At 40.4% G+C, this 26,023-nt stretch overlaps 1 protein-coding gene across 8 annotated transcripts in view; it reads left to right on the top strand.

The window, feature by feature from the left end:
* LOC128685331 (uro-adherence factor A) overlaps positions 1-26,023 on the top strand; it is a 125,169-nt gene that overhangs the window by 83,467 nt on the left and 15,679 nt on the right. For 5 of the 8 annotated variants that reach the window (XM_070082801.1, XM_070082798.1, XM_070082802.1 and 2 more), the window contains 2 exons: positions 15,869-15,981; positions 18,286-18,385. The exons of 1 other annotated variant lie outside the window; for it this stretch is intronic. In XM_070082801.1, the coding sequence (XP_069938902.1) occupies positions 15,869-15,981; positions 18,286-18,385 (213 nt within the window). Of the gene's footprint in view, positions 1-15,868; positions 15,982-18,285; positions 18,386-26,023 lie in introns of those variants that run through there. 2 more of the 8 variants (XM_070082804.1, XM_070082805.1) reach the window with 1 other exon arrangement.

Below are 26,023 nucleotides of genomic sequence, written 5' to 3'. Positions count from 1 at the left end.
TTTGTTCCCCAGTGACAGTTCTAATACAGATGGAAGTGACAGTGAAGATGAGTTTCAAGGTTCTGGTGAGGTTTTGACCGAAACTAATTACCATAATATGGGTAATAGTGAGGAAAACCCAGACAACCCACAGCCTTCCACCTCTGGTGCTGGGCCGTCGTTCAGTTGTACCAGAATCAAAGAGGAAACTCCTATTTTCCAAAATCCCAGACTCAGATGTGAGCATTGGTGATGATAATGATAGTGATTATGAACTACAAGCTCTTCAAACTTGTTCCAAGAATGGAGGAGGAGGAGGCAAGAGGAGGAGGAGGCAAGAGGAGGAGGAGGCAAGAGGAGGAGGAGGCAAGAGGAGGAGGAGGCAAGAGGAGGAGGAGGCAAGAGGAGGAGGAGGCAAGAGGAGGAGGAGGCAAGAGGAGGAGGAGGCAAGAGGAGGAGGAGGCAAGAGGAGGAGGAGGCAAGAGGAGGAGGAGGCAGAGGAGGAGGAGGAGGAAGAAGAAGAGGAGGAGGAGGAAGAAGAAGAGGAGGAGGAGGAGGAAGAAGAGGAGGAGGAGGAGGAGGAGGAGGAGGAGGAGGAAGAAGAATACGTAATGATAACAATAATACATAATAATAATACATAATAATAATAATACATAATAATAATACATAATAATAATAATACATAATAATAATAATAGGTAATAATAATAATATGTAATAATAAATGTTCACCCATGACAGTAACAAGATAAGGGGAGATAACATCTGATAAGTGCTGACGTTTGATGAGGGTAAATAAGGGTAGAGCTGATGCCAAAAGATGAGATGAACATCGCCCTCCCTTTGTTTTTGCTGGTATACTAACATTTCTGTCTGTCTATTTGCCTGTCTGTCAAGCTCCCTGTCTATCCATCTAGCTCTCTGTCTCAGAGAGCCACAAGACTGTGTCATCACTTTTACTCACATCTTCAAGCAGAGTATAGCACTTTGTCTGGGTTTCTTGGGTTATCATAGGTAATTTATACTATGTATACTTGTATTTATGTGTACCTGTGAGACAGAGATAGACAGACAGATAGAATGAGGGAGAAAGATAATTAGATAGAATGGAGGAGGGGAAGCAGCATCCGACCCCATTGTTTTGACAGGCCGGAGGGGGAAAGAGTAATGAGCCAATATGTCACTTTGACAGCTGCCGACTCCTTGTAATTTACACTATGGACGAGGAGGAGAAGGAGAAGGAGGAAGAGTAGGGGGAAGAGGAAGAAGAGGAAGAGGAGGAGGAGGAAGAGGAGGAGGAGGAAGAGGAAGAGTAGGAGGAAGAGGAATAAGAGGAAGAGGAGGAGGAAGAGGAATAGTAGGAGGAAGATTAGGGGGAAGAGGAAGAAGAGGAGGAGGAGGAAGAGTAGGAGGAAGAGGAAGAAGAGGAGGAGGAGGAAGAGGAGGAGGAGGAGGAAGAGGAGGAGGAGGAAGAGGAGGAGGAGGAGGAAGAGTATGAGGAAGAGTAGGGAGAAGAGGAGGAAGAGTAGGGGGAAGAGGAGGAAGAGGAAGAGGAGGAGGAGGAGGGTGGAACACTAGTACACTGGTACTGGTACACTAACATTTCTGTCTGTCTATTTGTCTGTCTGTCAAGCTCCCTGTCTATCTGTCTATCCGTCTAGCTCTCTGTCTCAGAGAGCCACAAGACTGTGTCATCATTTTTACTCACATCTTCAAGTAGAGTATAGCACTTTGTCTGGATTTCTTGGGTTATCCTAGGTAATTTATACTATGTATACTTGTATTTATGTGTACCTGTGAGACAGAGATAGACAGACAGATAGAAAGAGAGAGACAGATTGAAAGAGATAGAATGAGGGAGAAAGATAAAACACCATTGTGTATGACACCATGTTTCAGAGTTCCACAAGCTGCAGAACTAATAGGAATATGTTCAGTGACTGTATATTGGTATATATATTATAGAACAATAATAATAAACAATGTTTTGTATTGCTTGTTTTTGTAAACAAGTTTTGTAAACAATATATTGATATGAAATCAGTGATAAAACATTAATGTAAACAGGTTACTATAAAGCACAAGTGAGTATTACAAAGACAGGTCATATGGTTGAATGCATTGTTGTACATTCAGTAGAATGGAGTATTCTGTTAGGTAGTGCATTTAAAAAATAATAAAGTTAGATTGGGTTTTAGGTTTAACATTTATGTGATATAATTGTGAGAAACATTTAAGATATACAATTTATAAGGTTCAGTTATTCAGTATTTATTTGGTTTTGGGTGAGTAAGTGATCTTTGAGAAGAGACTTGAATTTATAAACAGGTAGTGTTTCTTTTATATTTACAGGTAATGAATTCCAGATTTTAGGGCCTTTTATGTGCATTGAGTTTTTACATAGTGTGAGATGGACACGAGGAACATCAAAGAGTGATCTGTGCCTTGTGTTATGGTCATGTGTTCTGTTGAGGTTGGCAAGGAGATGTTTGAGGGGAGGGTTAATATCAGAGTTAAGTGTTCTATGTATGTAATAGGTGCAGTAGTAAGTATGGATGTTTTGTATGGTGAGGAGGTTTAGTGTATTGAATATTGGTGGAGTGTGCTGCCTATAGTGAGAATTTGTTATCATTCTAACTGCAGCCTTTTGTTGGGTAATTAGTGGTCTGAGATGGTTACTTGTTGTTGAGCCCCATGCACAAATTCCATAGGTGAGATAGGGGTAAATAAGAGAGTGATATAGGGCCAGGAGGGCTGACTGTGGAGCATAGTACCGTATCTTCGATAGTATGCCTACAGTCTTGGAAATTTTCTTAGAAATTTGTTGTATATGTGTATGAAATTTGAGTCTATTATCAAGGTGGATTCCTAAGAATTTTCCCTCTGTTAGCTTTGTGATAGGTGATCCGTTTATCATTATGTTAAGAGGGACATCTGTAGCTCTGTTACCAAACTGAATGAAGTAGGTTTTGTCAATGTTTAGTGTAAGTTTGTTAGTTCTCATCCAGGTAGATATTTTCTGTAATTCGGTATTTACAGTATTGGCTAGCGTGACTGGGCTCGGGTGGGAGAAGACGTATGTAGTGTCATATGCAAATAGTGTGGGTTTGAGTAATTGCGAAGCATTTGGTAGGTCATTTATGTATAGGAGAAAGAGAAGAGGGCCAAGGACACTTCCCTGTGGGACACCAACTGTAATTGGTTGTGCAGAGGAGTTTGCCCCATTTGCATACACATATTGGCTTCTGTTGCTGAGGTATGACTTGAGGTAGTTGAGGGAGTGCCCTCTTATACCATAGTGTGACAATTTTACGTGGAGCAAGTCATGGTCAACTGTATCAAAAGCTTTACGTAAGTCAATGAAGATCCCCAGTGGGACTTCTTTTTTCTCTATTGCAGTGTATATATGTTCTAGCATGTGTATAATAGCATCATTAGTATTTTTATTAGGCCTGAATCCAAATTGGCAGGGGTTGAGTATGTTTTGGGAGATAAGGTAGGAGTAGATTCGTTTATGAATTAATTTTTCGAAGATTTTTGAGAGAGGGTGTAAGTTGGATATTGGCCTATAGTTATTCAACTCTGTTTGGTCTCCTCCTTTGTGGATCGGGGTGACCCTTGCTATTTTGAGTACTGTAGGGAAGGTGGAGGATTCAATGGATTTGTTAAAGAGTGTTGCAATGATTGGTGATAGCACTTGTGACACTTTTTTGTATATAAAGAGTGGTAAGGTATTTAAATCTCCTGCCTTGTTTTTTAGTGTGTTGATAATAAGGGAGACTTCGTATGGGTTAGTCGGAGCTAGGAACAGTGTGTTCGGTAGTTGCCGGTGAGGTAGTCATTTGGTGGGGTATCTGAGCTTGGGATTTTATTGGCAAGGTTTTTGTCCTATAGTGGAGAAGAAATCATTGAGTCTGTTTGCTGTTTCTGTTGGTGGGGTTAGTTGGGGTTCATCTGATTTTGCTAATTTTATTTCGCTATTTCGTGATATCTTTTTTGTTCCTAAATTTCTGATAGGGTTTTCCAGGTCTTTTTTATATCACCTCGTAAGTTGGATAATCTGTTCTCATAATACAATTTTTTGCCCTTCTTATCAGGCTGGTTAGGATTGACGAGTAACGTTTTGTTTGGTCTCTGGTTATGTGACCCATTCTGTACTGTTTTTCATATTGGTGTTTTGTATTTATGGATTTGAGAATGCTTGGGTGTTAGCCAGGGACTGTTCAGTCTCTTAGCTGTCATCTGTTTAGTTTTTTAGGGCAGTGCTTGTTATAGAGGTATTGGGTCTCTTTTTAGAAAATTATTAATACATTCAGTCAATATCTGTATAGATTTCTAGCTCAGTGTGCCAGTCAGTGTTTGCTACTGCTGTTGTGAAGTTATTAATGGCTGCCTCATTGTGAAGTCTGAAGGTGACTTTAGTAGTGTCTTGGGGTAATTTACCAAGAGTTGTTATGAGGAAAGTCGGGTAGTGGTCTGTGGTATTATCTGTAATTATGCCTGATTTTAAAGGGGATATGGTGTTGGTCCAGATGTGGTCAAGTAGGGAAACACTAGTCTCTGTAACTCTTGTAGGTTTTGTTACTGTTGGTAGCAACATACAGTTACTCATTGTGTTTGTGAATTCAGTAAGCGTGTGGGTCCGGGTCTTGCAGGAGATTTATATTGAAGTCACCTGAGAGTAGTAAGTGATCTTTGTTCATGCGTGCATCAGTTATCATACTTCCTAGGTTTTGACTAAATTGGCTAATGTTTGACTGTGGAACTCTGTAGATGTTTATCAATGTGAGAGGTTTTTGTAGGTATTTGGATTTGAATTTGGCTATTATATATTCCCCATGTTCATCCCTTGTGCAAGTATTAGTGATACATTCTAGTTGGTCTGAGTAGTATATGTCTGTACCCACCCCTTGTTAGTCTGGCCTACAGTTGTGTATGGCTGTGTAACCAGGAATGGCATAGACATCTGTACTATCAGGCTTTAGCCAGGTTTCAGTTAGTGTAATGATGGACATATTGGCATGTAAGGAATTTAGTAATGCTATGAGGTCATCGTAATGCTTGCTTAAAGATCTGATGTTGTAGTTAAAGATAGTTATGTTGTTGTTGGCACTGAGAAGTGCCTTTGATTGTTCTGCAGTGTAGTAATTACAGTAACTGTTTGATTCAATTATGTTTGTGTGCTTATTGTGTTGTATACAACGAGTGTATATATGTACATTGCACCTTACTTTGGTCTCACAGGCCACATAAGTTATGTGAAAAAATAAAATAGTGAAAAAAACAACAAACCTTCAAATACAAGTAAACTAAAGTTTACCGGGTGAGCGGCAGTCGCCGCTGTTGCCATACGCGGCTCATTTTCTGCAAACTTCATGCATCCATATCTCCGTAAGTATTGATGGTAAATTTTTTTTGTTTATCCTATAATGTTTAGAAAAAAAAACTATTTTTTCATAAGAAAAAATAATTTTTTTTTTTTTTTTGAAATTTGGCCGACCCTGAGAACGAGTTTCGGAGAGGGCCTGTCGACCCTCAAAGGGTTAAATTTGATAAGTTTAGATTTAGAAAGGACATAGGAAAGTATTGGTTTGGAAATAGGGTAGTTGATGAGTGGAACAATCTACCTAGTTGGGTTATTGAGGCTAAGACTTTGGGTAGTTTCAGATTTAGGTTAGATAAGTACATGAGTGGGAGGGGTTGGATTTGAGTGGGACTTGCACTTTTACAAATCTTTCTTTCAACACACCGGCCGTATCCCACCGAGGCGGGGTGGCCCAAAAGGAAAAACAAAAGTTTCTCCTTTCACATTTAGTAATATATACAGGAGAAGAGGTTACTAGCCCCTTGCTCCCGGCATTTTAGTTGCCTCCTACAACACACATGGCTTACGGAGGAAGAATTCTGTTCCACTTCCCCATGGAAGTAAGGAAATAAACAACAAGAACAAGAACTAGTAAGAAAATATTAGAAAACCCAGAGGGGTGTGTGTATATATATGCTTGTACATGTATGTGTAGTGTGACCTAAGTGTAAGTAGAAGTAGCAAGACATACCTGAAATCTTGCATGTTTGAGACAGAAAAATTGACACCAGCAATCCTACCATCATGTAAAACAATTACAGGCTTCCGTTTTACACTCACTTGGCAGGACGGTAGTACCTCCCTGGGCGGTTGCTGTCTACCAACCTACTACCTAGTGGGACTTTCACATCAGAGCTTATTTCTTGGGTAGCATTGAAAATCGGGTTGGGCAAATGTTTTATTAGTGGGATGAATTGTAAAGGACCTGCCTAGTATGGGCCAACAGGCCTGCTGCAGTGATCCTCCTTTCTTATATTCTTATGTTCATGGAACATCGGCAAAAAATCAAACATTTTCACCACTTTGACCTCAATTTCAAGGTATACTTTGTCGTGAAACCAATCAAAATCCTATCTATTTCCGTAACATATCTTCCATTCTATCAAATGAGACCAAAAAAACGAGAATACAGCAATAAAAACTATACTAAAATATACCACAAAGAGGCAGCTAATGGCTGAGAAGTGAACTCCCTTATTTATCATCCGATTTTTTTTTAATTTTTGGTATACGTTAAGAAGCATCTTTCTATCATACATTGCCCAAGTTTCAATAAGATAGCCCAACAATCAGCCGAGAATTTTTTTTTTTTTTTTCAACAAGTTAGCCGTCTCCCACCGAGGCAGGGTGACCCAAAAAAGAAAGAAAATCCCCAAAAGGAAAATGCTTTCATCATCATTCAACACTTTCACCACACTCACACATAATCACTGTTTTTGCAGAGGTGCTCAGAATACAACAGTTTAGAAGCATATACGTATAAAGATACACAACATATCCCTCCAAACTGCCAATATCCCAAACCCCTCCTTTAAAGTGCAGGCATTGTACTACTTCCCACTTCCAGGACTCAAGTCCGACTATATGAAAATAACCGGTTTCCCTGAATCCCTTTACTAAATATTATCCTGCTCCCACTCCAACAGATCGTCAGGTCCCAAGTACCATTCGTCTCCACTCCTATCTAACACGCTCACGCACGCTTGCTGGAAGTCCAAGCCCCTTGCCCACAAAACCACCTTTACCCCCTCTCTCCAACCCTTTCGAGGACGACCCCTACCTCGCCTTCCTTCCCCTAAAGATTTATATGCTTTCCATGTCATTCTACTTTGATCCATTCTCTCTAAATGACCAAACCACCTCAACAACCCCTCTTCTGCCCTCTGACTAATACTTTTATTAACTCCACACCTTTTCCTAATTTCCACACTCCGAATTTTCTGGATAATATTTACACCACACATTGCCCTTAGACAGGACATCTCCACTGCCTCCAACCGTCTCCTCGCTGCTGCATTTACCACCCAAGCATCACACCCGTATAAGAGTGTTGGTACTACTATACTTTCATACATTCCCTTCTTTGCCTCCATAGATAATGTTTTTTGACTCCACATATACCTCAATGCACCACTCACCTTTTTTCCCTCATCAATTCTATGATTAACCCCTTCAGGGTCCAAGGCCCAAATCTGAAGTGGTGCCCCAGTGTCCAAGAATTTTCAAAAAAAAAATCAGTTGTTTTTTCTTATGAAATGGTAGAGAATCTTTTTGTGAAGGTAATAAAACAAAAAGTACGAAATTTGATGGAAAATTGACGATATTATGCTCTCATGAATTTTGACGAGTCAGCGATATTTACGAATCGGCGATTTTGCCGACTTTGACTCCCATTTTAGGCCAATTACATTATTCCAGTCAACCAAATTCTTAGCTATTTCATTAGTATTACTTCTATTCTATCGATTGAGCACAAGAAATTGCCAAGTCAACTGTTTCAACTACAAATTAAAGTGATCGGAAATTGTTAATTTGGCCAATTTAACACAAAGTTCAAAATATTCCAATTTCAAAATAGGGTCCAGAATAAACAATGTAGGTATTCCTGGAACTAAACTAACATTTCCTCTGTTCATTAGTTACGTTTTGAGGCTTTACAAATAAATTCCATTTTGATTTTTTATTCACATAATGAATTTTTATTCACACCAAAAAATAGAAGATTTACTGTTAGGCAATACTGTAATAATTGTATAAATATCATCACCATATTTGTGAATGCATATTAGACCCACCAGCTGCTGTGTATTAGACGTGTGAGGTAGTTTGTTTACTCTTGAATATCGGCAAAAATTTAACATTTCTGCTACTTTGAGCTCAGTTTCAATCCATTTCCAGTGCTAAAACAAATCAAAATCATCTCTATTTCTGTAATATGTCTTCCTTTCTATCAAATGAGACCAAGAAATCGCAAATACAATTATAAAAAACACACGAAAAAACACTGCAAACTCGCTGTTTTAATCGAAAAATCATGATGTCAGTTTTTTTTCTCTCATTATACACAGTGTGCTGCAGGATCTGTTTTATGTGGTGCACACATACCACATAGTTGTATTCTCTCATATCTAGGCCCAAATGTACCACTCACAGTTTATCAGAGTGAGCTGAGCTCATGACGTAGATCTACGGTTTGGACCCTGAACGTAAAGCCGTAGATCTACAGGATGGACCCTGAAAGGGTTAACCTCATCCTTCATAAATCCATCCGCCGACACGTCAATTCCCAAATATCTGAAAACATTTACTTCTTCCATACTACTCCTCCCCAATTTGATATCCAATTTAAGAAAAAAAATCTTTACCAAAAATCATATACAGGTCTCCCTCAACATTCGCAATGGTTAAGGGATCAAGAACCTTGCGAATGTTGAAAAATCACAAATGTTTGGTGCCCCAGTATATTGTAGGGAAATATAATACAATACTGCTTCCTTAACCTATTGAACCATGACCAATCATAAAACACATGAAAACATCGTAAAATATTGTACTAGTGCCAGCCCTTTGGTAAAGGTGAGAAAAACTACAGAATTCAAGTAAGAACTTGTAGCAGACTACCAAAGTGGAGGAGTAACAGAGAGGGGAGAATGTGCCTTCTTTGGTGATTTAGTGATTCTACAGTATGTACGATACTGCAGCATAAGTCGATAAAGGCTTTATCGTGCCAGCCAGCGATAAAGTGTAGCATTAACAGTGTAGCAAGTAAGTTAAGCGATTAATCAATAGAAAAAGGACAGCATGAACCTAACTCCTCCAGTGTTGTTGGAATTAGACAAGGCTACTGACAACACCACCGTCTAGTCTCTACTGCCTCTGATGCCGCCTCCACCACCACTATGTAAGGCTTATGTCTCAGTTGCCCTTATACACTCAACAACAACAACAAAGCAACACTCATGACATACTTAATGATGTATTTTATTCATTCTGGAGTATATGTCATGTTTCTATGTTGTAATATTGTTCAATATGTCATATTAGATGAATTGTGATAAATAAGCTGTAGAGTTGATACTAGTGTCATATTGAAAGACTATCTTGTCCTATCTCCAAACAAACTCTGCCACCGCCACAATTCCTAAGATATGTAATGACGTATTTTAAATGTGATTGGGTGGCTGCAAATTTGCAAATGTTCGAAGCCCGTGAAAGTGGAAAACGCGAATGTTGAGGGAGATCTGTATGGTAAGCCCATGCCAGGTACTGGAAATAAGTCACGTTGTCTGACTTTTTTTTGGTTTATCCTAGGTTCTCTATGTAATTGGGCAATTTCTTGTTCTTAACCAAGAGAATAAAAGGAATACTAGTGAAATAGCTATGAGTATGGTCAACTGAAACAACGAAATTGGCTAAAAATAAGATGTAAAGTGGGCAAAATCGCAGATACGTAAATGTCGCCAAGACTGCTAACTTTACTAGAACATAATTCCCTAAATTTTCCGTCAAATTTTGTACTTTTGGTTTCATTTCCTTCAGGAAAAGATTATCATTTCATATGATAAAATAATTTTTTTTAAATATTTTAACACTGGGAGCAAGTTTGCAAGCAAGGGTCGCAACAGTGAAAAATTTTAACCAACTTACATTGATTTATGGGGTATTTTAAAGGTAGCATGAAGTGGTTTGCTGTTGGGCTAAGTGTATTCTAACCTAACCACTGTAATCTGGCAAAATCACTAATCTGGCACCCTACAGGTGCCAATGATGCCGGATTATTGAGATAGAGAATCTTTTCCCGATGTTAATGACGCCAAAAATACGAAATTTGATTGAAAACTTACACTCTCGCGAAGTTAGCGACCTCGGCAACATTTATGCATTGGCGATTTTTCCCACTTTGAGCCCTATTTTCGGCCAGTTCCATTGTTCTAGTCCACCAGGCTCGTAGCTATATCTTTAGAACTCCATTTGTTCTATCGATTGAGTACAAGAAACTGCCCATTTACCAATTTCAACTACCCAATAAAGTGGTCAGAAATTAGCAATTTGGCCAATTTCATGCAAATTAAAATTTAATTTCAAAATAGGGTCCAGAATGAACAATGCAGACATTCCTGGCCCTAAAATAACATTTTCTCTGTTCATCAGTCATGTCTCCAGACCCGTTATAATACTCTTGCTTTCTATTTTGAATTTTTATTCACAAAAAAAAATTAGAAGATTTACTGTTATGCAGACTACTGCAATATTTTAATAATTGTATAAATAACATCAACCCATTCATTACTGTGTTAGAATGGCTAGTTGGACATTTATTGGACAATGACGTCATTTGTTTACTCTTGAAAATCGGCCAAAATCGAACATTTCTGCCAATTTGAGCTCTATTTCAAGATCCTTTTCATAGTAAAACCAATCAAAATCACTTCTATTTCTATAATATCTTTTCCATTCTATCAAATGGGATCAAGAAAACTAGAATACAACCATAAATACTATACAAAAATGCACCTCGAAGTCGGCATTTTAATCCAAAAACATGGTCAGAGTTTTTTTTTCCCTATTATGCACTGCGTGCTGCAGGATTTTTTAATACTCAGCACACTGACCACACAGATACATTCTCTCACATGTGGGCCTACCAGCTTTCTCCTGCTTGATTTGAAGCCGCTAGAATTTTTGAGTGTATGTACGTCAAACACATTGGCTCATAAGATGTATATATACGACCAAAACAGTCAAAGGGTTAAGCTTGCCTTGTGGACCTCCCCCCTCCCCCTTTTTTTTTTCTCCCTCTCACTTGCTTGCCCCCTCCCTCCCTCTTGCTTGCCCCCTCCCTCCCTCTTGCTTGCCTCCTCCCTCCCTCTTGCTTGCTCACCCCCTCCCTCCCTCCCTCCCTCCCTGTCCTCAAGTATGGTAATATTGTCTGGGAATTGGGTTCTAGAAAATGCCCCACTCCTCTTTTCCTGTTTAAATATGGTAATGTATTAGGTACCTAGGGATTGGCAGAGAGCATGCATAGTTCCTTTGTATAAAGGCAAAGGGGATAAAAGAGAGTGCAAAAATTATAGGGGGATAAGTCTGTAGAGTATACCTGGTAAAGTGTATGATAGTTATTATTGAAAGAATTAAGAGTAAGACGGAGAATAGGATAGCAGATGAACAAGGAGGCTTTAGGAAAGGTAGGGGGTGTGTGGACCAGGTGTTTACAGTGAAACATATAAGTGAACAGTATTTAGATAAGGCTAAAGAGGTCTTTGTGGCATTTATGGATTTGGAAAAGGCGTATGACAGGGTGGATAGGGGGGCAATGTGGCAGATGTTGCAGGTGTATGGTGTAGGAGGTAGGTTACTGAAAGCAGTGAAGAGTTTTTACGAGGATAGTGAGGCTCAAGTTAGAGTGTGTAGGAAAGAGGGAAATTATTTCCCAGTAAAAGTGGGCCTTAGACAGGGATGTGTGATGTCACCGTGGTTGTTTAATATATTTATAGATGGGGTTGTAAGAGAAGTGAATGCGAGGGTCTTGGCAAGAGGCGTGGAGTTAAAAGATAAAGAATCACACATAAAGTGGGAGTTGTCACAGTTGCTCTTTGCTGATGACACTGTGCTCTTGGGAGATTCTGAAGAGAAGTTGCAGAGATTGGTGGATGAATTTGGTAGGGTGTGCAAAAGAAGAAAATTGAAAGTGAATACAGGAAAGAGTAAGGTTATGAGGATAACAAAAAGATTAGGTGATGAAAGATTGGATATCAGATTGGAGGGAGAGAGTATGGAGGAGGTGAATGTATTCAGATATTTGGGAGTGGACGTGTCAGCGGATGGGTCTATGGAAGATGAGGTGAATCATAGAATTGATGAGGGGAAAAGGGTGAGTGGTGCACTTAGGAGTCTGTGGAGACAAAGAACTTTGTCCTTGGAGGCAAAGAGGGGAATGTATGAGAGTATAGTTTTACCAACGCTCTTATATGGGTGTGAAGCATGGGTGATGAATGTTGCAGCGAGGAGAAGGCTGGAGGCAGTGGAGATGTCATGTCTGAGAGCAATGTGTGGTGTGAATATAATGCAGAGAATTCATAGTTTGGAAGTTAGGAGGAGGTGCGGGATTACCAAAACTGTTGTCCAGAGGGCTGAGGAAGGGTTGTTAAGGTGGTTCGGACATGTGGAGAGAATGGAGCGAAACAGAATAACTTCAAGAGTGTATCAGTCTGTAGTGGAAGGAAGGCGGGGTAGGGGTCAGCCTAGGAAAGGTTGGAGGGAGGGGGTAAAGGAGGTTTTGTGTGCGAGGGGCTTGGACTTCCAGCAGGTATACGTGAGCGTGTTTGATAGGAGTGAATGGAGACAAATGGTTTTTAATACTTGACGTGCTGTTGGAGTGTGAGCAAAGTATCATTTATGAAGGGGTTCAGGGAAACCGGCAGGCCGGACTTGAGTCCTGGAGATGGGAAGTACAGTGCCTGCACTCTGAAGGAGGGGTGTTAATGTTGCAGTTTAAAAACTGTAGTGTAAAGTGCCCTTCTGGCAAGACAGTGATGGAGTGAATGATGGTGAAAGTTTTTCTTTTTCGGGCCACCCTGCCTTGGTGGGAATCGGCCAGTGTGATAATAAATAAAAAATGTATTAGGTTTGTATTTGCCAACTAAACACTGAAGAATTTCTTTTGGGATGTATCCCTCAATTTTCCTTGGATGTTGAGGGATATAGTAGAGCACTTCATGCCGTACAACGCACACTGCACTGAAATTGAGGAACTCTGCTGTTATTTTTTTCACTAAATACAATTAGTGCCTCAAATTTTAGGGTTGCCAGTGTGTGAAATTAGATTATCCAATGCTTTTAAATGTTGGAAAAACCCAAAATTGAATTACAGTGGACCCACAGATAACGGCCGGTGCAGATATTGGCCAAATCGGATTTTTGGCCGCATTTTTGGTTGAAATTCTATCCTGGATTTCAGCCGGCAACTCGGAAATTGGCCATATTGGATGTATCTGCCCGCCATGCCATGTGCAGAAGTCATTCTGGCTCTCTCTCTTGGTGAGTGAGCAACAAACTGTGCATTCATCCAGACATTTCATTGTAATCCATTGTTTTTTGTGGTTGTTTATTTAGTGCAACTGCAAAATAAGCCACCATGGGCCCAAGAACTAACCATTGAAGAGCTGCAAGACCTTCAGCTGCAACAGCAACACACCACAGCTGAGGAAGTTGGTTCAGAGGAGGAGGAAGAGAGAGGGAAGAAGGTGCCTTCTTCAGCAATTAAGGACATTTGTGCAAAGTGGAGGGTGGTGCAAAGTTTTGTGCAGAAATATCACCCTGACCAAGCTGAAACAAGCCATATCTGCAACATGTTCAATGACAAAACCTTGTCCCACTTCAGGCAAATCTTAGAGGTGCCAGAAACAGACTTCTCTGGACAGTTTTTTATTTTTTGTGCGACAGGGGTGCAGTGACTGTCAAGCTGGTCCAAGTGCCAGTAAAAGAAAAAGAAGGGAAGTAACTTCGGATAGGGACTTGATACCTGAAGTCCTTAGGGAGTGGGATTACCCTTGCAAACAATAATCAGTCCTCCCTCTCTCCTCCCTGTCTTCCATACACCAACAAGAATATTCAGTAAAGGTAAATGTGATGTTAAATGTTCATTTATCCATTTCATTAGTAATTTTATTTAGTTCTCATTGTTTTGTGTATGTAAAACTATAGTTAATCTTTAAAAAAAAAATGTATTTTTTTGTTAATATTTTTTGGTGTCTGGAACCAATTAATTGTACAGTGGTACCTCAACTTACGAGTGCCCCAACTTACAAGTTTTCCGAGTTACGAGCAGTCGCTCGGTCGATTTTTTTGCTTCGAGTTGCGAGCCAAAATCTGAGTTATGAGCGATAAAAAGTATTTACTGATAATGACATTTGGCAAGAACCCTGGCCTGAATGGCACAACAAAAGGTGGTGTTGGGACTTATAAAACAATGTTAGTGCGATGTTCTCACTGGAGGTAATCGTGTAATTATCTTTAGTTGATTTCCAAAAACAAATGAAGTTGCTAAATTTTTGACATGTACAAAATAACTTGCCTTTTACTCCCACACAAATCCCAAAATATTTGGAATATTTCCAATATTCCACAAGCCAATTGTGGAACAATAATTTTTTTGTGATTCCTGTCAATATTATTTATTTCAGTAATAAATGGTGGGCTTCATGAAATAAGTCAATAACTCACTTCTGAGATATTCATATATCACTGCACTAGTGATCTAGTAAATATAACACTACCTGTTTATAAATTCAAGTCTCTTCTCAAAGTTCACTTACTCACTCAAAACCAAATAAATACTGAATAACTGAACCATATAAATTGTATATCCTAAATGTTACTCACAATTATATCACACAAATGTTAAACCTAACTTTATTTTTTTTTAAATACAGGGTACACTACCTAACAAAATACTCCATTCTACTGAATGAACAGCAATGCATGCAACCATATGACCTGTCTTTGTAATACTCATTTGTATTTTATAGTTATCTGTTTACAATAATGTCTTAACACTGATTTCATCATTGCTTAGTTAATCTTAAGTTAATTTTAAGCCAGCCCGTAATGCTATGCATATAAGTGGCTTTGGCATGCTGCTCTTACCTGTATTTTTTTGTACCTCTGTATGTATGCTAAAATTTCTAAATAAATAAATAAATAAATAGTGCAGTTAGCCTCTCAAAAACTCTGTTTTCTCTTACCCAGGACCAAAGAACACATTTTAAGAAGGAGCAGTAATGATTTTGTATGCTCGGACTGGTCCTGGACACTGGACATATTATGGTCTATTTTATTCATTCTAGAGTATATATAATGTTTGTTACTTATTATGTCATATTAGATCAATTCTGATAGATAAGTAAGCCATAGATTTGATATTTAGTGTTATATTGAAGTATTTTCTCCTGCCCCTGGGGTGGTTTTTTTTGGGCTGGAACGGATTAATGGCATTTCATTTAATTTCATTGAGGAAAATTGATTTGATATATGAGCAAATTGAGTTATAAGTTCGGTCACGGAACGAATTAAACTCGTAAGTCAAGGTACCACTTTACATTAATTCTTATGGGAAATATTACTTAGGTGTTCTGCCTTTTCGGATTTAGGCCAACCTTCCTGAATGGATTACGGCCAAAATCTGGGGTTCCACTGTATTTTAATTTATTTTTTTCACCGTACTTTAATTTTTCTTTGGGGGGGGATGGAAGATGACACCTGACCATTTAATTTTTTTTTTTTTTTAACCATGTTAGTGGTGTGTAAAGAGACATGATCTGTGAAGTACAAAATAAGCTTAGATGTGAAACAAAATTATTTATGCAATCATAATTTTGTAATCACAAATTTTAGGCTTGCTAGACCTCTAATAACATAACCCACTGTGAACTTGGGGCAATAAAATTGACCATATTTTTTCTTATGAAAGATGAGTTTGTATGAATACACACACATGTATAACTTTTCTGTTTTTCTTAACAGTTTTGGTGTGTACAACTCGCTTTTGAATATCCTGAATGACGATGCTGCTCTTATACTCAAGTCCAAGTGGCTGCTGCTTATACATCACACAGCCATGTTGGAAGAATCTTTAGGTTAGTCTTTATTGATGTTAACTTGGCTTTTTAAGGTGATATGACAAATCATTTACCTTAAGCAATTTCAGTAAATGCTTAGAGATTTTTCTTTGGCAGATATGTAAGCAAATGGAAGAACTTTGCTAAAAGAGTTTAAAGGTTGCGTTGTTCACTGGCAAATAAAATAAAATATAGTTTCAACTCAGGATCAGGGTTGGGTAGCTATTATGAACACAGATGTAGTCTTATCGCCAGCACACCTGGTTGTAGCATGAACACCAATGTAGAAATGAGGAACGAGAAAGGGTCAGAAGTGAGTAAGTACTTGTATGTATTTCCTTCACCAAACAGCATGCAAGTGTATGCACAATTTATATACAATCTGTACAAAACAAGTTTTGTAAGCAAGAAACAGTGAGAAATGTGGGCAACCAGACTAGAGGTACGTCTGCCAGTGTTGATTCATTGGTCTTCATCACTTCACATCCTTTGCGGGTCCTTGTGATTGGCTGGGTTGAACCAAGGTGCTAGCATAATAAAGGGACCTCACTTGTTAGTCTTAGCATCTAGTTCACTGTACAGGAGGGCATGCCTATATGGGTGTGTGACATGTGCTGAATAAAATATACTCTAGCATGCCACAACAGGCCTGATAACTTTAATTTTGCCCTTCCCACCCCCTAGAGTGCAGGTACCACCCTTCCTACCCCCCCCACAGTGCAGGCACTGCCCTTCCTGCCCAGAGTGCAGGCATTGCCCTTCCTGCCCCCCCCCCAGAGTGCAGGCACCGCCCTTCTCGCCCCCAGTGTGTAGGCACCACCCTTCCCACCCCCCCAAGTTCAAGCACCACCCTTCCTGCCATCCCCCCCAGAGTGCAGGCACTGCCCTTCCTCCCCCAGAGTTCAGGCACCACCCTTCCTCCCTCATCCTCCCCCCCCAGAGTGCAGGAACCGCCTTTCCTGCCCTTCCTGCCCTCCCCCCCAGAGTGCAGGCATTGCCTTTCCTGCCCTTCCTGCCCCCCACCAGAGTGCAGGCACTGCCCTTCCTCCCTCCCAGAGTTCAGGCATCACTCTTCCTCCCCCCCAGAGTGCAGGCACTGCCTTTCCTGCCCTCCCAGAGTGCAGGGACTGCCCTTCCCCCCTCCCCAAGTTCAAGCACCACCCTTCCTGCCCCCCCCCCGAGTGCAGACCCTCCCCCCCCACGAGTTCAGGCACCACCCTTCCTGCCCCTCCCAGAGTGCAGGCACCACCTTTCCTGCCCTCCCCCCCAGAGTGCAGTCACTGCCATTCCCACCCCCCTCCAGAGTGCAGGCACTGCCCTTCCCCCCCAGAGTTCAGGCACCACCCTCCCTGCCCCTCCCAGAGTGCAGGCATCACCCTTCCTGCCCCTCCCAGAGTGCAGGCACCACCCTTCCTGCCCTCCCCCCAGAGTGCAGGCACCACCCTTCCTGCCCTCCCCCCAGAGTGCAGGCACTGCCCTTCCTGCCCCCCAGAGTTCAGGCACCACCCTTCTTGCCTCCCCCCCAGAGTGCAGGCACAACCCTTTAAATAATTATTTGTGATGAGAAAAGGTTTAACACTATAGCAACATCAATAATTATGTATATTCTTAGTTGAAATATTTCAATTCAAGACTTGCTTCTCTGAAGTAACTAGAGAGGGGGAGAGGGAGGGAGAACGTGGGTAGCTAGTAACAGCAGTTGTGGTGGATCTTGATTGTTTAGCTGTGATTGTAACAATAATAGAGAATTGTAGTTTGTAAATTGGGTTCACCTAGCAGGTTTTGTACCATTTTCTGAGGTTTATTAAATAAAGGTTTAATGGGCAGTTTAAGTTTTACTATGTGAAGATTTCTATTAAGGAGTCTTATGTGGATACAGTGTTTCTTGATTTCTGGTAAAATGCCTACATTCATCCATCCCAAAGATCCATATATTTTATTCCTACCTTGAAACTACTGACAGACAGCTGATGATTAAGACACATGTGCAACAGTTTGGTATCTTTATTGTTGAAACATTTTACCTATGCAGTAGGCTTCTTTGTATTTGACTGAAGAAGCCTACTGCATAGGCGAAACGTCTCGACAATAAAGATACCTAACTGTTGCACATGTCTTGTAGTTATTTTATACCATTTTCAAAACATATTGTTGAACAAGATGCTCAGATTTTTACATACAGTGGTAAGAGCTGTTTAATTGAGTGAGTGATGGGACTTATGTTGAGATAAATGTCTTTAAAAGTGAGCGAGTGACGTGTCTGATGTCTTGCTTTGTGTGATCCCTTGGGGTATTCTCTGCTGCAGCTTTTTTTTTTTCCAGACAAAATACTTGAGGAAGTACTGAAAGACAAAGACATGAATGCCTCTAACTACCACCAACTGTTTGTGCCCAGCCTCACTCTCCAGACCTGTGCTCATGTGTATGTATATGTATCTTTTGATAGTAAGTAGTTCGTTCTAGATATAGGCTTTGTCAGAACAAAGGTCATGCTAGTTTCTTCAAAGTATTGGACACCATGTTAATGCTGTATATCTTTTATCACTAATAAATTAACATTAGTAGCACTAATGTTGAAAGATGAGTTATGGCAGGAAAAGAGGGAATATAAACGTATAAATTCAAGGATTATGTGGAGTAAAATAAGGGTTAGATGTGAAAAGTGGGTTAAAGTAAGTGTTTATGCACCTGGATAAGAGAGAAGTGTAGAGGAGAGAGAGAGAAATGTTGAGTGAGTGCATGAGGAGTTTTGAACCAAGTGAGTCGAGACTACTTGTGGTTGGGAATCTCATTGCTAAAGTGGGTAAAAGTGTTGTGGAGGGAGTAGTAGGTAAATTTGGGGTGCCAGGGGTAAATGTAAATGGGGAACCTTTAACCCTTTCGCTGTCAGTGTTGTATTAGTATGGCTTGCAAGCCAGTGTTGGTGCCGTATTAATTAATATGCCAAAAATTCTAGTGTCTTCAAATCTAGCAGGAGAAAGCTGGTAGACCTATGCATGAGAGAATGGGTCTGCATGGTCAGTGTGCACAGTACAGTGGTACCTTGACTTGAGAGTGCCCCAACTTATGAGTTTTCCGAGTTATGAGCCATCACTTGGTCAGTTTTTTTGCTTTGAGTTTCGAGCCAAAATCCGAGTTACGAGCTAGCTTCAGATACGCCACCACTAGTTGGCGCAGCAAATGCCATAACATCTGCCCAGCATCCTGCTCTCACTTGTTCAGTGCACATGGTTACCTCGCCATGGAAGCCTTTCTGTGTTGTGCTTGAGTTTTGTCCTTTTTGTGCAGTTATTTTGCCAAATTTCTTTTTTCTAACCATGGGTCCTAAGAAAGTAAAGTGCAAAGGACAGTGTTGAGAAGGAGAGGAGGAGGATGTCCATTGAATTTAAGTATGCGTGTAGTCGACTTGGCGAGGCGGTACGAGCATAGTACTTCTACGATATGTACCATACTAAAGCAGGAGGAGTCAATAAAGGCTATAACTCCAGAAATGTTGGGAATCTGGGAGAGAGCTTCAGAGTTTATTGAAAGGAAAAACACTGCCTATCTTTTCCTCCCTCCACCACCTCCAGCATCTTCCGTTAGCCTAAGTCGTCTGATCTCCAAGGTAAATACACTTTATAAAACCAATTTTTCTTTACATTCCATTTATTATGTTGTATGTTTTTATACATTATTATTTATTTATAAATACGTATTTCTTATTTAAAAACCCATAACAAAAAAATTGGGGTGGTTTTTTGGGGGCTGGAATGGATTAATGACATTTCAATGAGGAGAATTGATTTGATATATGAGCAAATTGAGTTACAAGCTTGGCCATGGAAAGAATTAAACTTGTAAGTCAAGGTACCACTGTATAAAAAAAATCCTGCAGCATGCAGTGCATAACAAGAAAAAAAATAATCCAGCCGTATTTTTGGTTCAAAACGCCGACTTTGAGGTATATTTTCATATGGTATTTATGGTTGTATTCTCATTTTCTTGGTCTCATTTTATAGAATGGAAGATATATTACAGAAATAGAGATGATTTTGATTGGTTTCTAGATAGAAAGTACCTTAAAATTGAGCTCAAAGTATAGGAAATGTTCATTTTTTGCCAATGTTCATGAGTAAACAAATGATGTCACCATTCAATACATCCAACTGGTCAGTCTGATAAGCAGTCACAAATGGATTGACATTATTTATACAATTATTACAATAATGCAGTACAGTGGACCCCCGGTATTCGATGTTAATCCATTCCTGAGAGCTCATGGAATACCGAAAATATCGAAAAACGAATCAATTTTCCTCATAAGAAATAATGGAAATCAAATTAATCCGTGCAAGACACCCAAAAGTATGAAAAAAAAACAAATTTTACTACATGAAATATTAAGTTTAATGCAAAAGAATAATTACAATAACAATAAAATAATTGACACTTACCTTTAATGAAGATCTGGTGATGATTGATGGGATGGGAGGAGGGGAGAGGTGTTAGTGTTTAGAAGGGGAATCCCCTTCCATTAGGACTTGAGGTAGCAAGTCCTTTTCCGGGGTTACTTCCCTTCTTCTTTTAATGCCACTAGGACCAGCTTGAGAGTCACTGGACTTCTGTCGCACAACATAACTGGCAGCCTCACCATGCCTAATCACACTATGTATGCCACTACGATTCTTAAATCTTTCAAACCAACCTTTGCTGGCCTTAAATTCACTCGCATCACCACTAGTTGCAGGCAATTTCTTTACCAAATCGTCATGCAACTGCCTAGTCTTTTCACAAATGATCGCTTGAGAGATGCTATCTCCTGCTATCTGTTTTTCATTTATCCACACCAATAACAGTCTCTCAATATTTTCTAACACTTGCGGTCGCTGTTTTGTAATCACAGTTGCACCTTTTGCAAGAACAGCTTCCTTGATTGCCGTTTTCCTGGTCACTATAGTAGAGATGGTTGATTGGGGTTTATTATACAACCTAACCAGCTCCTACACACGCACTCCACTTTCGTACTTTGCAATTATCTCTTTCTTCATTTCATAAGTCATTAGCGACTTTTTTCTCGAAGGGTTGGCACTAGAAGCTTTCTTGGGGCCCATGGTGACTTATTTTGCAGAAACAAGCACCAAACACAGTGATAATATGGATAATATGGAATGTACCGAATGTATCCTTAGATGCGTGCACACTGGCTGGCTTGTAAACACTGGCACACATGGGGCAGTTCAGGCCACACATGGACAGGTCTCGTACGAGTCATATCGAATACCGGGTTTTCAATCGAATACCGAGGAAATTTTTTTGCGATATAATGCATCGAATACCGGATTTATCGAATACCGGGGGTCCACTGTAGTCTGCATAACAGTAAATCTTCTATTTTTTTGTGTTTACCTGGAGTTTACCTGGAGAGGGTTTTGGGGGTCAATAAAAATTTAAAATGGAAAGCAAGAGTAATAAAAGAGGGGCCTGGAGACATGGCTAATGAACAGAGAAAATGTTATTTCAGTGCCAAGAATGTCTGCATTGTTTATTCTGGACCCTATTTTGAAATTGGTGTCTTTTGAAATTTGTGTGAAATTGGCCTGAGCTGAAAAGTGGAGTTATAAGAAGAAAGACAGGATGGGGGAGACATTATAACTACATTATTTCTGGCTTGCTGCAGTCTGGTGCAAACTTGAAAGGGAGAATCTTTTGCAATCCTTACCTTTCGAGAGGTTAATTACAGTGGACCCCCAGTTTTTGGCCAGTGCGCAAATTGTACAATTTGATTTTGAGCACTCTTCAGCGAAATTTCCCCCCGGGTCTTGTACATCAGCTCGGAAATTGACTGTACCAGACACGTCCACCTGGGCCTCTTATACATTCATGACTCACTCTTGGGCAAATTAAATGTCTTATTTTACGTTAATATAGACATTTTTATTAATCCATCTGTGATATTTTCTTCAAAATTATACTATAAGAAACACGTTACATAGCATATAAATTTTTTTTTTTTTTTTTTTTTTTTTTTTTTTTTTTTTTTTTATCACACCGGCCGATTCCCACCAAGGCAGGGTGGCCCGAAAAAGAAAAACTTTCACCATCATTCACTCCATCACTGTCTTGCCAGAAGGGTGCTTTACACTACAGTTTTTAAACTGCAACATTAACACCCCTCCTTCAGAGTGCAGGCACTGTACTTCCCATCTCCAGGACTCAAGTCCGGCCTGCCGGTTTCCCTGAATCCCTTCATAAATGTTACTTTGCTCACACTCCAACAGCACGTCAAGTATTAAAAACCATTTGTCTCCATTCACTCCTATCAAACACGCTCAAGCATGCCTGCTGGAAGTCCAAGCCCCTCGCACACAAAACCTCCTTTACCCCCTCCCTCCAACCCTTCCTAGGCCGACCCCTACCCCGCCTTCCTTCCACTACAGACTGATACACTCTTGAAGTCATTCTGTTTCGCTCCATTCTCTCTACATGTCCGAACCACCTCAACAACCCTTCCTCAGCCCTCTGGACAACAGTTTTGGTAATCCCGCACCTCCTCCTAACTTCCAAACTACGAATTCTCTGCATTTTATTCACACCACACATTGCCCTCAGACATGACATCTCCACTGCCTCCAGCCTTCTCCTCGCTGCAACATTCATCACCCACGCTTCACACCCATATAAGAGCGTTGGTAAAACTATACTCTCATACATTCCCCTCTTTGCCTCCAAGGACAAAGTTCTTTGTCTCCACAGACTCCTAAGTGCACCACTCACTCTTTTTCCCTCATCAATTCTATGATTCACCTCATCTTTCATAGACCCATCCGCTGACACGTCCACTCCCAAATATCTGAATACGTTCACCTCCTCCATACTCTCTCCCTCCAATCTGATATTCAATCTTTCATCACCTAATCTTTTTGTTATCCTCATAACCTTACTCTTTCCTGTATTCACCTTTAATTTTCTTCTTTTGCACACCCTACCAAATTCATCCACCAATCTCTGCAACTTCTCTTCAGAATCTCCCAAGAGCACAGTGTCATCAGCAAAGAGCAGCTGTGACAACTCCCACTTTGTGTGTGATTCTTTATCTTTTAACTCCACGCCTCTTGCCAAGACCCTCGCATTTACTTCTCTTACAACCCCATCTATAAATATATTAAACAACCACGGTGACATCACACATCCTTGTCTAAGGCCTACTTTTACTGGGAAAAAATTTCCCTCTTTCCTACATACTCTAACTTGAGCCTCACTATCCTCGTAAAAACTCTTCACTGCTTTCAGTAACCTACCTCCTACACCATACACTTGCAACATCTGCCACATTGCCCCCCTATCCACCCTGTCATACGCCTTTTCCAAATCCATAAATGCCACAAAGACCTCTTTAGCCTTATCTAAATACTGTTCACTTATATGTTTCACTGTAAACACCTGGTCCACACACCCCCTACCTTTCCTAAAGCCTCCTTGTTCATCTGCTATCCTATTCTCCGTCTTACTCTTAATTCTTTCAATTATAACTCTACCATACACTTTACCAGGTACACTCAACAGACTTATCCCCCTATAATTTTTGCACTCTCTTTTATCCCCTTTGCCTTTATACAAAGGAACTATGCATGCTCTCTGCCAATCCCTAGGTACCTAGGTGCATATAAATATGCACTGTTTACGTGCTGTTGAGGGGTGGGGTCGGGTGGAGGGTAAACATTACATTTTCTCTGGTCCAGCATTAGAGAAAACTGTATGAATCTGCGTTGGCAAAGTAACTGCCCTTAATACATAAGCTTTTGTTTACAATTCTCGGCATGAATTATTCTTTACTTCTCCCTTTGTTTGTTTTGGCTTCTAAAGGTAGTTGTTAGAAACGATTAAACTCAGTGAACATGGTATGTCAGTGGTAATAATAGGGCTGTTGGCCACAGTGTATGTAGCCAGTAGGTATACGCCTGGGATGTAGTCCGTCTGGGATTACAAATAAGTACTACTCGCCAACAAGATTCGTCAATAAAGGTATGTAATGTTCATTTATCATTAAAATTAGCCATTTACATTTATTTCTCATTGTTTTCTGTATGTAAAACTATAGTTATTCTCTACAAAGTGTATTTTTGTTAATATTTTTGGGTGTCTGAAACGGATTAATTGGATTTACATTATTTCTTGTGGGAAATATTACTTCGGTTTTCGGCCATTTTGGATTTAGACCAATCTTCTGGAATGAATTAATTACGAAAACTGGGGGTCTACTGTACTCTCAGAGCCCGGCCATGGGCCAGGCTCTATCATTGCCACTATCATTACATATCTGAAGAAATCGCCCCTTCCCCTCATACTTCATGTATTCTGATCCTGGATATATTTACATGGATTCTACCTGTGCCAACAGTTGCCTCCTTCATCTTGGATATGGGCAGTAAGATTCCAGGTGAACCTTCCATGGACCTGATCACAGCAGAGACCTGTAACTTGAGCCAAACCCAAGACATTTTTCTGCATCTTGAGTTCTGGGGAAAATGCTAAGGATTTTTACTGTTTCTCCCACCTGTAGTTTTTGATTAATTACCAATAAGAGTCCACCAACGTAATCAGTCCCTCATCCTTTGAGATGGTGAAGAGCATCTTAGTCTTGAGTTTGAAGCACAGGCAGTAAGATTGTTGCTTATACACTGGCATCACATGAGGGACATGCAGCAGACGAAGACATTGTCACTGATAGCAGAATTTCTCAGTGATGGGCCAAGAGTAAGCAAGAATGTTGTGGAGATGTCCTCTGTATTAAGATTCCATGATGTTGCAGTGTCTGACATGTTGTATATGAATGGTATATAAGACCAACAAGATGAAGAATTAGACAGTGTTAACGTGGGCTGTTACCAAGCACCATGGATTGTTGTAGTGTTTTAGAACCTCAGGTTCAAGTGTCGAAGAAGGAGATTCTACTTCTTCAGGAGGAAAACAGGAGGCTGAAGCTTCACATAGATGAGTTTGGGAGCGAGTGTGAGAAGGATTTAGCTGGTAAGGAAGGAATGGTCGCCAGCAGTGATAGTGGCAGCCTCTCTAAGTGGCAAGTGGTTCACAGTTCAGGAAGAAGGAAGATGAGGAGAGTTAATAGAGAAGATGTGAAGGTAGGAAATCGTTCAAGCTAACATTAAGGCATGGGTCATGAGGCTAATTTTCATCGAGTGGGTCAATGAAGTGTTTGGCCTGAATGTGAAGAAATACCTCCTGGAAAATATATTGCCACTTAAATGCCTCCTGGTAATGGACAGTGCTCCTGCTCATCCTCCAGACATGGAAGACCTATTGTTTGAGGAGTGTAAGTTCATCACAGTGAAGTTCTTGCCCTCTAATACCACTCCTCTCATCCAGCCCATGGACCAGTAGATCATTTCAAACTTCAAAAAACTCTATACCAAAGCAATGTTTCAAAGGCGCTTTGATGTGACCTCAGACACTCAGTTGACCCTAAGAGAGTTCTGGAAGGACTTTGAACTCTGCTTGGAGAAAATTGTGGCCAGAGTATTTTGAAAGGTTTGAGGCTGACCCTGTCGACCCTACACCTGTTGTGCAATCTTTTGTGGCATTGGGGAATTCCATGGGGTTGGATGTGAGTGGCCAGGATGTGGAAGAGTTAGTGGAGGACCACAATGAAGAGCTAACCACTGAAGAGCTGCAAGAGCTTCATCTGCAACAGCAGCAGAGCACAGCTGAGGAAATTGCTTCAGAGGAGGAGGAAGAGAGATGGAGGAAGGTGTCTTCTTCAGAGATTAAGGAGATTTGTGCAATGTGGAGTGAGTTGCAAACATTTGTAGAGAAACTTCACCCTAACAAAGCTGTTGCAAGCTGTGTCGGCAGCATGTACAATGACAATGCCTTGTCCCGTTTTAGGCAAATTTTAGAGATGCCAGAAACAGAGCCCTATGGAACAATTTTTTGAGTGACAGGAGTCCTGTGACTTTCAAACTGGTCCTAGTGGCATTGAAAACCAAAGAAGGGGAGTAACCCCAGATAAGGACTTTGTACCTAAAGTCCTTATAAAAGGGGATTCCCTTTCCAAACAATAGTT

Source organism: Cherax quadricarinatus, chromosome 8 (assembly GCF_038502225.1).
Source record: "Cherax quadricarinatus isolate ZL_2023a chromosome 8, ASM3850222v1, whole genome shotgun sequence".
Classification (NCBI taxonomy): Eukaryota; Metazoa; Arthropoda; class Malacostraca; order Decapoda; family Parastacidae; genus Cherax; species Cherax quadricarinatus.
The sequence above is the reverse complement of the archived record's forward strand: the minus strand, read 5'-3'. Positions and strand labels throughout refer to the sequence as shown.